Consider the following 14,291-nt stretch of genomic DNA (forward strand, 5'->3'; position numbering starts at 1 on the left):
TCCCTGACGGAGGGCAAGCGGACCCCCCAGGGGAGCCAGAACTCCCTCAACACAGTCAGCTCTGGCAGTGGCTCCACCAGCGGCATCGGCAGCGGCGGAGGAGGGGGCAGTGGCAGCGCCATGGTGCCGGCCGCGCTGCAGCCCTACGACGTGGAGATCCAGCGCGGGGAGAACGAAGGCTTCGGATTTGTCATTGTGTCGTCCGTTTCCAGGCCTGATGCCGGGACTACTTTCGGTAAGCTGGTTGGGTTTAGCTGGGCTGGGTTGGGTTGGGTTGGGTTGGGCTGGGCTGGGCTGGGCTGGGGCTGGGCTGGGCTGTCCTGGGGCTGGGCTGTCTGGGCTGTCCTGGGGCTGGGCTGTGCTGGGCTGTCCTGGACTGGGCTGGCCTGGCATGGGCTGGGCTGAGTTGTCCTGGATTGGCCTGGCGTGGGCTGGGCTGGGATAGACTGGGCTCAGCTATGTTGCACTATTTAGTACTGGGTTCTGCTTGGCTGAGTTTTCTAAATCTGAATCTAACTTCTAACTTGGTTTTAACTTGTCTTAAGTGTTTGAGGACTATGGAGTGACATGAATTCAGAACTGATGCTTTTAAAGAAAGTAAATCAATTGTAGCTCAGTCCTATGAGGTATGACAGTATGCCCATACTCTATTTCCATGCTTTAACAAAAGTCCCTCTCAAAGTTTTACAAACAGCGGCAACTGAAAGCGCTAACGTCCTAGTGCGTGAAACAGCCCCAGTCTACCACGCAGCACTCCAGTAAACGCACACAGTACTGCAGCAAAACAGAGCGTCAACACGCCACTCAACCAAATGATGGATGCGATTTCCTGGGGGAATTACAATATTTTGACAGTCACTCCTCATCGAGCACTGTCCCGTCTTGTCCCCCCCGTCTCCCCCCTTGTCCCCCCCCCCGTCCCCCCGTCCCGCATTATGACTAGCTGGGGAACAAGTATTGACGGGAGTGCACTTAATGACACAGGTTTGAGGTCACGAACCCACCATCTACAAGCTCAGGGAAACAGAAATCTCTTTATGTGCCGAGCTCATTCTCCTGGGATAAGGCTGGCTGCCGATTTATCAAAAACACTATCATCGTGGATTCAGGGCCTCACGGCCGCCGCGGCTGATTCACTCAGCATGTAATTGAAGTCTACTGAGCACAATCCATAGCTGTCTATAACGTTTATGTACGAAGGCAAAATAGTGAAATTGCATCCATTAAGGTCACTCAGCCATCGAAGAGGGATTTTAAATGTGCTCTTCTGAACAGCTTCGGTCCCAAGCTGCCCTCTGATGAGTTTTGCGACACCAATGACGCTCCAAGGTCTCTTGTATACCTGATGATCATGATGATGTACTAGAGTCGGGGCGCATGCAACAACATGAACATTTATGTTTCGCTAGCAGCAATACGCAGGGGCCGCTTTCCATTGATAAGTTGCAGCTCCGTAAAATAGAAAACGTTAAAGGGAGACTCTGGGACGTGACGGCACATTTCCGGCAAAGATATCCTAGTGAACAAGAGCGTTTCACTGCCCTCTGACATAAGATGTCGATCAGGATGTCAAGATGCCGAGTGCATTCTCTAGTCTGTTGCATCTGGCGACAGCTTCGCCGTGCTCATTTTACTAGAATGTCAGTCATACCCCAGAGTCTAATGTTTAAGGATGTGTATATGTCATTTCTACTGGCAGGAGAGGTACTATTACCTACCGTCTCTGGATCTCTGTGTCTCATTAGAGATTTGCTCTCTTGTCTCGTTTCCTGTCAACGTTGATGCTGCTTTAGCCCACTCAGCTCTCTGTCCCTGCTCATATGGGGGGGATGGGAGAGATGTGCTGATCCAGGATATCTCTGTTTGTAGCCCCCGCCCGCACCCCCACCCCCACCCACCCCAACTACAGTAGGCCAAACCGAGAGAGACATGAGATATTGAAACAGGCATTTATTACGAAACAGATGGACTATCTGGTTGCTATATCTGACGACATTGTTTCGTTTCGCTAGATGTTTGTTAGTGTTGGGAGTTCTCCGCTGTCTCCATCTCCCATACATCATACACAGACCCCGACCCTCCCCCCACTTCTCTCCATTCCACACCACCTCAGCGAGCCGCTGCTGGTGTTGTCCTCAGCAGATTGGGTATTAAATCCTTGGTATTTGTCACACCCAGAAATGTCCCATATCTCATTATTTGGATAGAGTGGCAGGAGACAAGTGCAGTTTTTAATCAAGACGAAGGGAGGGGAGCTGGGGGAGGAGAGAGGTGATGTGATAAATATGGATGTTGGAGGGAAAAGGGAAGGCAGGAGAGAGAGAGAGAGAGAGAGAGAGAGAGAGAGAGAGAGAGAGAGAGAGAGAGGAGAGAAGAGGGGGAGGGGAGGCGAAGAAGAGCGGAGAGATATATAGAACCCAAGGGTCTGCTCAGAGCTGCTTTGTAAACAAGATGTGTGATATTGAACACTGTCACTCAGGTACAGCCTGCCCGTGTAGCCTGCGGTTGCTAGCATTTACCAAACAGCCCGTGCAGCTCGAGCGTTATCTTGGTACCCTCTGATAATATATACGCTGCGGCGTGTCTCTCTCTCAAAATCATTGAAGAAGAAGCCTGAGATTCCTAGGTGTTGCCGTTTAGGAATCCATCTCATTCTTCGAGTGTTCCGAGGGGCCAGAGAAACTCAATTACCTGAGGGCCTAACCACTCTGCTGTGGCGACGGGGCTGTTGTCCTCATCGATCCCTGGCTCCGAGGGGGATTGGGAGGAGAGCGGCGAGGCCGTGTCAAGGCTATTGATAGCTTTCCGAGTGTGAGGCGCGACAGGGCCCGGACCAGTGCCATGTGATTTACACCCCCATCGATTAAGGCGTCAGGGAGTGCAGAAGAGGACAGCCCAGAGAGAGAGAGACACACACACACGCACAGTGACAGAGACAGGCCCTGTCTTCTCCCAGCCCATGAATTCTGTAATGACCTCACCTCCACCAATGGGAATGTAACCTGTGTTCTGCCTGCATGCTCACTGATTGGACTGTGTTTCCCTAGGATGCATGGCTGGTTCCTTGGTAATTCTTTCTGGGTGAATAGGGCTGTGGTGGTTTGGGTGATTAACGCTTGTCTCTCTCCCTTTTTTCTTCCCCTCTCTCTCTCTCTCTCTCTCTCTCTCTCTCTCTCTCTCTCTCTCTCTCTCTCTCTCTCTCTCATTCTATTCCCATCCCCCATTTCCTCTCCTAAACTATACAAATCATCTAATGATAATCAAATCATTTGATACACTTCTCTCTTTCACACGCACACACATATCAACACCAAAGCTGGAAATGCATGTGTGGCCATGCCCCACAAAATAGGGCGCATCATCGAGGGCAGCCCGGCGGACCGCTGTGGGAAGCTGAAGGTGGGCGACCGCATCCTGGCTGTCAACTGCTGCTCCATCACCAACAAGTCTCACTCGGACATAGTCAACCTGATCAAGGAGGCTGGGAACACCGTCTCGCTGAGGATCATCCCTGGTGATGGTAAGGGCTCGGTTGACGACTTGTTTCTCCTCTTTCACCAGCTGCTGTCACGTATTATAACGCAACTGTGGGTGGCTTATTCATAGCTCTGGTGGGAGGGGTGGTCAGGGTGGCAGCAGCACTTCATCAACCTGGGCAGAGCTCCATGAGGCCATGCACCCTGGCACCACGCCGGGAGAGAGGTGGCACAGTGAATAGAATCAGGGAGGAAGTTGCCCAGAGACACCGCATTCATTGTACCCCCACGATAATGATTAATGTTAGGATTTGGGATATGTCAACTGATGCTAGATCGCTGCCTCCAGGGAAGGGTCTGTCCGTCAACAGTATGTGTTGTGTGAGGTGTGTACATGGTAGCACAATGTCTCATAAGATTATGAGTTTGAGATTATTATCGTTTTCTTTGTAGGCGCCCAGGTAATGTCATTTCTGATACATTTCGTTGTTTTCCAGTTTGTAAATATCTGCCAGTCTTAAAGGGATTATTATATGTATTAAATGCGTCCTGACGTTAAATCTTCTCAGTCTTAGCTTGGACACGATGGCAGGAAATGCATCACGTGTGTCATGAAAGGAACTGTGTGTTTATAGGGGGTTTCTGAGTGGGAATGAATTGCTTTCCCAAAACAACAGCACATTGGATCTCATAGAGATGTCAGTTGGTACAAGACAACATCACAGGCAGTGAGTCATCGGAGAGAGTCACCAATGAGAGCTCTGTGTTTGCTGTTCTGCTCTCCAGAGAGACGAGAAAACCTAGCTTAATTAAGATAAGGGAGGAAGATAGAACCTGGAGCAAACACACACACACACACACACACACACTCATGCACACACGCACTCACAAACACTCACACTCACACACACACACACACACACTCACACACTCACACACTCACACACTTACACTTCTACGGAGGGGAGAAACAGGGAGCAAGCTGTGCATCATACTAATCATCCTGTTAAACAAAGCGAGGTAGTTTGTTTTAAAGACCAAAGTGATAGCAGCTATTTATACCCGTCTTTAACGGAGGAACCGAAGCACAGTATATGAGAAAGCACAAGAAACACAGTATACTACAAACCAGCCAGAACCACTCTTTTAGTAAGCTGTCATTTCATGTGGATGCATGTACTGTTTGAAATAGTCCACCCCCCCCCCCCCCCAGAGAGAAGGGTGGCCATGGGGAAAGCAGGCCTGTCAGTGGAAAGAGGGAGCAAGGGATGAATGAGTCAGGCTGAGGCTCTCGCTAACTGCGGGCGGAATCACATTTACGCTTTAAGTAACCACTGTCTATGATGACTAATGTGTGTTCTAGCTTGTGGCGCAACACATTTGCAAGACATGAAAGGACAATTCCCTTTTTTTTTCTCCTTCATTTTCTATCCCCCTGGAATTTCTGGGAACTGAATGACACAAGTGAAGGGTCTTGTTGTTGTTGTTGTTGTTGTTGTTGTTGTGGTTGTGGTTGTTGTTGTTGTTGTTGTTGTCGGATGTTGTTGTTCTTGTGTGCAGTAGAGCTGGTGTTGTCCATGAGCAAATGGTACAAGACAACATCACAGGCAGTTAGCGTCAGGATGAGTAGACTTGCCTGGAGGCAAATTCAGGTTTTCTGGAGAGAAAACTGTTTAAGATGGCAGTCCTAACCAAGACCCAGTTACGGGTCAGAATGTTCTATTTTCACCAAAAGGGCATCTGACAGTGAGGAGTTTCATTTAGTTTTTTCGCTTAAAGATAACAGCCATTTTACCATGTTATCCTCTGGGGTTTCTCTCCACAGAGTCCTCCAACGCGTCTCTGTTGACCAACGCAGAGAAGATCGCCACCATCACTACGACACACACTCCCCAGCAAGCTGCCACTGAGCCTCGGTGGGTAACTAAATGCATTGACAATGTACAGTAGAATAGAGGCCGCAAACTACAGCCATGACATGAATTGTGACAGCAGCTAGTGAAACGGGAAAACAAGTCGGCAGCCGAGCAAATGTTTGGACTTTTATTCATAAAAATGTAAATAAATGTCAACATTGTTGAAAATCAATGACACACTCGCTAGTCAACGAACACAGCTTGTCTTGTGAGCCTGCTAACAATTTAAAGTAGTGTTATAGTTAACTAGGTAGTAGTGGGGATTACTCACCGAATCCATTGCATTGCAATATTTTGGCTTGACTAGCGAATGTGTCATTGATTTTTCAACAACGTTGACATTTATTTACATTTTTCAGAATAAAAGTCTGAACTTTATGATTGGTTGGCAACTTGTTCCCGGTATCCCCAGCTGCGGTCACAATTATGATTGCTGCTGAAACAGCCTTAACATGAACTTCTAGAAGACTACAGCCTACTTTGTGCCCATGCCCAACCTAAGTATGTGTAAATGATGCATATATGTGTTCACATGAATGTCTTGGTTTTACAGGAACAACTCAAAGTCCAAACAGGCTCCCCCTCCACCTCCCCCTACACAAACTCAGCCCACACAGGTAAAGATGGACATGTTCTGGTAAACCAACCATTTTAGGGAATAATCGAAGGTTTATAACCTGGTCACATTGCTGAGTGTTTTGGGGGGTTTTGTTTTGTTTTACATAACCAATGTTCTTGCTGGATTTCCTTCATTCATTTGATTGTAATCATTCATGGAAGTAACAGCAGAAAGTCAACACAGAGAAGAACATACAGTACATTGATGTATCACAGTTGTCCTAAGATAAGAATGTCACAGATCTGAAAATAACACAGCAGATTTTCTTTTGTCATTTGTAACAGCAGCTGGTGAAACCGGGAACAAGTTTCCAACCGACGGACTGTTCACACTTTTTATTCTGAAAGATGTAAATACATTTCAGCGCTGTTGAAAATCAATGACACACTTGCTAGTCAAGCCAAAACATTACAATGGATTTGGTGAGTAGTCCCCACTACTACCTAGTTAGTGTAGAGTAGTGGGGATTACTCACTGAATCCATTGCATTGTAATGTTTTGGCTTGACTAGTGAGTGTGTCATTGATTTTCAACAACGTTGAAATTTATTTTTTCACAATAAAAGTTCGAACATTTTGATTGGTTGGCGATTTGTTCCCGGTTTCACCAGCTGCTGTCACAATTGAGTCAATCAATCAGTCAATCAGATAAGGCCAAGTAATCAAAAGGCAGTAAGCTCTGGGTCCAGCCCTTGTGATGCCCTTACTCTGTACTCTGTACCCCGCTCACAGGCTGAGACAGTATTAATTATAAATCGGTTCCAGGCTATTGTACTTCCATCGTTTTTTTGTGATTTTTGTGAGATTAGTCCTGAAGCTATTTTCACCTTGTGACCCACTCAGGGGTATTTGTGGTTTCCCAGTCCCCTGTAAACATCACCAACTCTCTCTCTCTCTCTCTCTCTCTCTCTCTCTCTCTCTCTCTCTCTCTCTCTCTCTCTCTCTCTCTCTCTCAGGATGCAGAGTTCTACTCTGTGGATCTGGAGCGGGATGGTAAAGGCTTTGGGTTCAGCCTGAGAGGAGGGCGGGAGTACAGCATGGACCTCTACGTGCTGAGGTTGGCTGAGGACGGAGCGGCCGTCAGGTGTGGCAAGATGAGGGTACGTGCTGGAAGCCTGTCTCTATTGTGCTTGAAGTGTATAATTCCCTCGAAGCGTCTCTTGGAATATCTCCTCGTTATCTAGAACATCAATTATCTAACTCATTCTCAGAGTTGGTTCACTTTTGAGGTTCCTCGGGTCTCCACCGAATTGGATAAATCCGCTTTTAGTTGTGGTGTACCTCATTGCTGGAAGAGGTTCTCTATAGAGAACATTTCAGTTGGTTGCTCTGGTGCCGCTAGGGCAGTTTAAAGTTTTGATTGTGAAGATACAATACAACATTTTGATTGAAAAATACAAAATACAAAATCTCATCAAATATCTTCTCTTTATTTGGCCACAGCTCACTCACTGTATGTTTGTGTCAGTGGTTTTGGGTGACATCACCTGTTTGTCTCTGTGTTCCTCAGGTGGGAGATGAGATCCTGGAGATCAATGGCGAGAGCACAAAGAACATGAAGCACGCGCGCGCCATTGAGCTGATCAAAAACGGTGGCCGGAGGGCACGCCTGGTTCTCAAAAGGGGCGATGGATCTGTACCTGAATATGGTGAGTAAAGATGTGACGTGGTAAAACTCCGCCGTTATCATGACTAATACAATTGACCTCAACACTAATGAATCCATTCTAGCAATGGCCTGATACTCCTTGTTTCTGGGAGCTGGGATCTTTGTTGTTCAATGTACAATGTCCATGAAGGACTCATGTCTAGGAAGGACACATGTCTAGGAAGGACACATGTCTAGGAAGGACACATGTCTAGGAAGGACTCATGTCTAGGAAGGACACATGTCTAGGAAGGACACATGTCTAGGAAGGACACATGTCTAGGAAGGACACTAGGAAGGACACATGTCTAGGAAGGACACTAGGAAGGACACTGGGAAGGACACATGTCTAGGAAGGACACATGTCCATGAAGGACTCATGTCCATGAAGGACACATGTCTAGGAAGGACTCATGTCCATGAAGGACACATGTCCATGAAGGACACATGTCTAGGAAGGACACATGTCTAGCAGGCATGATAATCGCTCACCTTTCGGCGAAATTCGCCGTTTTGAATCCAAAATAGGTGACATACTTATTTTATTTTTTTTTGCAATCTTGTAATTCTGCATGTGACCACCACTAGAGTAAATCTAAAAGAAATCAGATATGAGCACATGGAAGCTAATTTTTCCACAAAAAAAACTTTCTGCCGGGACCGCCTAGCAGGTTCCGGGTCTCGTATCCTTCTCACCTTTTTCACCCCGACCCATTTTCATGCCTGGTCTAGGAAGGAAACCTGTCCAGAGTCAAGACTCAAAATCCTTATCCCGACACTTTAGAATTGATTTCCAGCCATAATCAACACAAGCTTTCAGTGTCATGGAGTTTTGTAATGTTTTATTTTATCAGCAATCTGAATGAGTTTTAATATTGCTCAGTTCTACTCATTACTCAGTGAACTATTTGCCACAGTATGAAATATTCCTCATGATGTCTTAATCCTGAAAATCTAGTTTTTTTTTACAAGATCCTGGCTTCTGGTTTGCTTACAGCCTACGGTTCAGACTATGGTTAATATATGGGTTAGGAGGATTAAGACTAGGGTTAGTGCTAGGGTTAGAGTAAAAGCTAGGGTTACGGCTAGGATTATGGATAGGGTTAGGATTAAGGTTAGGGTTAGGGCTAGTGTTAGGGTTAGGGCTAGTGTTAGGGTAAAGGCTAGGGTTAGGGTTTCCTTATGGCTCAAGTGGTTAAAAATAGTTATTGCCAAATTGTGGCCTTGAATTAGGGTTTGTGTTATGCCTGGGGAAAGGTGTTTGAGTGTGTGACATCTACAGATTTCCTTTTCCGTGAAAGAAAAACTTGTAAACTGTCTCTTTTCTCTATTTTCTTTTATTATTATTTTTTATTGTCCTTCCTCTCCCTTTCTCTCCTTTTTCTCTCTTTTCACTGGGCTCTTCCTCCTCTCTTCAGCGATGATGGCTCCTCATCTCGCTGTTGGTACTATGAGAAATGACAAGATGGGAGAGCCCTGTTTCTACCTAATGGGCCAAAATCAGACCACGGTTTGTAGCCAAAAGTCTGTCTCCAACCCACCACTACCTCTCACTCATGACCTTTGACCCTCTAAACCTTACCCCACTTAACCCACCTTTCCCTTCCTGCTTACTTTTACCTGCACTTCCTTGGTATGTCTGTGGTGTGGCCTGACTCACTCCCTGTACCGCGCTTCCATGACCCATGTGAATCAATTCACCCAGAATGCAATGCTTCTATGCCCACCTCCAACCGACGACGGCTGTTGCAGCAATTGATTTATGCCACTGCTCGTCAGTCGCTGCTACCATGGCAACTGTCTCTCTATTGAGTCATGGGCAAAAACACTCCTGTTTTTGTTTTCCTGCTGTTCCTAATGAATAAGAAGGATATTGACTTGTTTATCGTGTTGTTTTAGGTGCTTGTTCTGTCATTGATAACCCTAGCCGTCCACTTGCCAATGTCTCACACCTGTTGTTTTGCTGCTGCCGACATGTATTCCAACCCACAGTTCTTATAGAAAGAAAACATATTGAAGTGATTACTTTGGTGCTATTTATTCTGTAGATTCAAGTAAAACTGAGCTGTACTAACTCAAGTATTACACACATACATGATACATCCTTTAGTTTTTCCAAGTGCTTCTTGTTCTGTTGTCGTTTTTTCAAGTGCTTATGTTGAGTGTTTTTATTTATGGAAGTGCATGGCAATGCATGGTTTCCATAAAGGTCACAGTGTAGACATTATCTCAATACATATACAAGTTCCCATTTTTTAAATGAACATGGGAACTTGTTTTTGTTTGACTTTGTCTGTGTTTTTATCGCTGCCTGTTTGAATGTGATCGTGTATTAGCTGTAACACAATGTAACACAGCCTAATCACACTTTTACACACCATTGTTGCATTGAGCAACAATCTGACTTTCTTCTATTTCCTGTTCTTCCCCCAGACGGCAGCAATGACAGGCACTCTCCCACACCCGGGGCACAAAACACTTCGGAAGTGAGAACCCTGCCGCCAAACAGCCGATATCACACCTCATCGGAGTCCAGTTATCCACCAGACCTTCACAAACCATCACGCCCGGAGGAGGCTGTGCGGGGCAGAGACATGGACAGGGCTGGGACAGACAGAATGGACCAGCAGGGCCGGCACTTTAACCCCCACCACCATCACACCTGGAACAACAACCACAGTCACACCACCCCCAGACAACACTCCCCGGACAACAACAGCAACAGCAGCAGCGGTGGCAACAAGAAGACCCGCGGCCGCAAAGTCAAGAAGTCGGAGTCTGAAAGTGGCATCTCCAAACTCTTAAAGACCCTGAGGAAGGACAGCTCGGGGAAGAAGGCCGCTGCGGCGGCGGCGGCGGAGAAGGAGAGGGCGCGAGAGCTGTCTGCTAGCAGCGCGACTCTGGATCAGAGGTACGGCCGGACGCGCCGCGGTTCCCTCGACCGCTCGCCCACCCGTACGCGAAACCCCTCCCCCGACCGACGGCGGGCAAAGTCTATGGACCGCAGGGCGGAGAGAGCGCCGCGGGACCGCGAGTATGACGACGGAGGGTTCCTCTCTCACGCCGCGGTCACCCCCGAGCGACCATACTACGACCGCAGCATGCGCTCCCTGATGGACCCACAGACACCGGGCCGAGTCTACAGGGAGCCAGCCACCCCTGAACGTGGCTCCAACAACGGGGACTCCTCCCTGTCTCTTTCCAGGGGCCGCACACCTGACAGATCCTCCCTGAAGAACGGCAACCTCCTGAGGGACTCGTCTGCGGAGAGGCAGGAGGAGGAGAGGTACGGGATGAACGGGATGAACGCAGAGAGACGCTACAGGACGGAGAGGGACTCGTCCCCTGACAGCAGCTACAGCAGGGAGGAGCTGAACTACGCGGCGGCGCCCAGGCTGAAGGACTACTACAGCATGCTGAAGAACAACGCGGGCCACAACAACGCAGGCCACAACAACACAGGACACAACAACGCAGTAGGCCACAACAACGCAGTGGGCCACACCAACGCAGTGGGCCACAACAACGCAGCAGGCCACAGTCCAAACCAGCTCCCTGAGCCCAAGAGACGGCTGTACAAAGAGAGCCCTAAGGACCTCAGCATCTGAGTGAACCGAGCAGAGCCAGGACTCCACACTCAGTCAGCCCTCTATCTGTGGAGAACACAGTTTATACACTGGACTTGGGACTTCTGAGGATGGATCTCATGTGATTTATCTGAACCGATTGGTTGGTTGATTTGACTACTTGTGATCCCAGACAGAGATTCATAAAACAGCAGGAGTACAATCTTTGTTTCAGTTCATACTGTTTTGTTTTTGTTCAGTTGTTATTGTTATTTTGAGGATAACAGAGGTTGTTCTACTGTAGTGAAGGTATGTGTATGTGCCTATCACAAATGGTGATTTTTCTTGTTTATATAGGCATCTCTTGTTCCACATATACTTTCTTCCAGAGGTTTAAAACATGCTCCTAACTGTGGTAACTGGTACTTCATGATCAGATTGTTTAAAACATTTTTAGATGCTGTTTTCCATCCAATAACTGCTTTATAAAGCAAACTATAGCACAAGACACTGGTAGTGCAAACATTCGATGAACGACTGCGGTGTGTACATACCTAAGTGAATATTGTACTGGACGAAGGCAAAATCTAAATTTCAAAACTGTTGGTAATTTTAGAATGAAGTAATATATATATATATGATATCATCATTTTTGCATTTGCTCACTATTTATTTTCAATTGGCACATAGCATGAGTAAGCTCCTTTAAAGCTTGGAGGACCAAGTTATACCCCCATATCCTGAGAAAAGGATTTCTACCACTGCTTTGATTTGCTCATCAACTGCTGTTTTCCTTTGTACATTATACAGCCCCAATCCAGCCCAAACACCCCCACAATCCAACAATCAAATCCAAGAAGGGGAATCAGACCACCTATTAAGAAAACTGACAAACATCAGGTAGTGTTGATATTCGTCTCACAGAACAGACAAGGCAAAAAAAAAAAACACAAGCAAGTAAGCTGTTCTGGTCCTCTGTTCTCCAGGGGTGTCTGTCTAGCGATGATGTGCCATGGATGGAAAGAAACATTCTCTTCATCTTTCACACAGAGGAGTTGTAGGTTTACCTGAACCCTGTGCCATAAAGCCAGCTTTAACTGTCATACAGCAGGATAAAGGAGGTTCTAAGGCGGAGAGGTTAAGTCAGGTGACAAACCAAAATGGCTACTTGGACAAGCCACCGCTGTCCTAGATGGAAAATCTACAGGTATATTTGGAGATCCCAAAAGCATACTCAAATGAGCATGCACTCAGCTCATTTTGGGAGTAATTATCCGCCCACTGTTTCTTTCCCTGTCTGAGTTTGTGCCCTACCACCTCCTGGGTCTGCAAGAGAATGAGGCGATGTATGTAACTGTGTTTAGGAAGAGTCTTGCGTTGGTAACATATGGAAAGTTCCGGTACAGAACTCGGCCTATCTGCCATGCTGAGCCATGCTGTCACGCCACTGGAGTCTGAGTGCTGCTTTACAGTGTGTTTTTGTGTGTATTCTCTGTTTTATGTTTCACAAAACAACTAAAAAGATGTAGGAAAAACCACAACAAATGCATTGTTTTATCACTGTTGTCGCCATGGTACTGTAGAAAAAAATGAAAAGAAAAAACGATAATTAAGAAATTAACCTGCCGGCCATCACCTGTACAGAATTTTACTATGTAACTAATAAGACCCTGTTGAGGAATAAAATGTTGCCTTTTTCTTGTACAAAAGAGAAATTTATGAGAAACCTCAGCAATGAGGAATGTGATATTGTGTTTATATTTCTGAAATGGACCTGATGATTCATGGGAAATATGTTAATGTACTCTGAATCAGGTATGTAAAGACGTTCTAAAATGGAGGACTGTATTTGGTCAATCAGAAGCTGTTTGTTGGTTTGAATATCTCTCGATGGTTAGCCTGCCTTTGTATTATAAAGCACTTGTATGCAGTCTGTGTTCTTTAAGCATTATTTCTTGCAATGTGCTCCAGACATAATGCTATCTCTGTGTTGAAAAGCAGTACATGTATATGGGCCAATCTTTTTATAAAACACTATGCATATATAAATACCACATTGTTCATAGCTTTATTTGACCCATGAAGCTATACATAACATTAGTACAAGTAGATGTGGACTTATCCAGTAAAGCTTCTTTCCTTGAGATGGATCACAATGTATATGTAGCTATCAAAAGAAGTCTGTGAATGCTATTTTTATTATCAAATAAAGTTTTCCATACAAATTCAAAAGGATTTCACCTTTCTGCATAGCGGCTTGTAGCTATATTCTGAGGAGATTCTGATTGCAGTGCAGAATTCTCACCACCAGTGCAAATTAAATATTATATCCTATTCACTAAGGTACACACGTCTTCTAAAATGTAAGGAATACAATTGTTTGGCAACATGATATTTGTAAAAAGAATACGTGATGTAATGTCTATCCCTCCCACTTTTAACAGTGCTTATCTGACAAGACACATCAAACATCTACTAGCCGCGGCCCGCGGTATTTCTGATAAAAGGGGTATCAATAACTGAATTCCTTCACATCAATATCTCCCTCTTCCCTGCTGTCAAAACAGAATCAGTATGTCACACACATACATAATGTTATGAATATCTCTTACAGAGCATCAATTAAACACTGGTGTGCTAAATTCAAAACAATACCATCGAAATAGGGTTTATATATGTTTTGGTTTCTTGAGGCCATAATATATTCAAATGTATAAAAGTGTGTAGAAACTGTTTCCTTTTTCTCTTCTTTTAAAGTTTGAGGTTTTTTTTGTTGTCCCAAAATACGTAGGTTGCAATTTTATGGTAGATACAGTATAAAGACTGTTGCCATATTGTAATACAATACTGTGAATATATCATAGAAATATAGCATTGACACAATCATTGTATCAGAATAGCATACAATGCACATTTGTGTATCCAATGAGCTCCAATTGAGCTAAACTCATAACCCACTCACATTGTAAACTTATAGTTGATACTGCAACATTGTTAGAGTTCTGAGAATACCGAAATGTTACCTATTTTGGGAAAACTCACAGTAATTGCACTGATAAGTCAAATG

The 14,291-nt window shown here is 45.5% G+C and overlaps 1 protein-coding gene across 1 annotated transcript in view; it reads left to right on the forward strand.

The window, feature by feature from the left end:
• The window catches only part of LOC308160232 (membrane-associated guanylate kinase, WW and PDZ domain-containing protein 1-like), a 38,374-nt gene extending 25,004 nt beyond the window's left edge, over positions 1 to 13,370 (forward strand). The window contains exons 13-19 of the mRNA XM_080534148.1: positions 1 to 235; positions 3,353 to 3,520; positions 5,302 to 5,392; positions 5,946 to 6,009; positions 6,967 to 7,110; positions 7,521 to 7,659; positions 10,092 to 13,370. The exon at positions 1 to 235 is cut by the window's left edge and continues 68 nt beyond it. Coding sequence (XP_080390274.1) covers positions 1 to 235; positions 3,353 to 3,520; positions 5,302 to 5,392; positions 5,946 to 6,009; positions 6,967 to 7,110; positions 7,521 to 7,659; positions 10,092 to 11,266 — 2,016 coding nt within the window. The 3' untranslated portion in view covers positions 11,267 to 13,370. The remainder of the gene's footprint in view (positions 236 to 3,352; positions 3,521 to 5,301; positions 5,393 to 5,945; positions 6,010 to 6,966; positions 7,111 to 7,520; positions 7,660 to 10,091) is intronic.
• The last annotated feature ends 921 nt before the right edge of the window (positions 13,371 to 14,291 follow it).

This window comes from Nansenia antarctica (assembly GCF_963989245.1).
Source record: "Nansenia antarctica genome assembly, chromosome: 6".
NCBI classification, from domain to species: Eukaryota; Metazoa; Chordata; class Actinopteri; order Argentiniformes; family Microstomatidae; genus Nansenia; species Nansenia antarctica.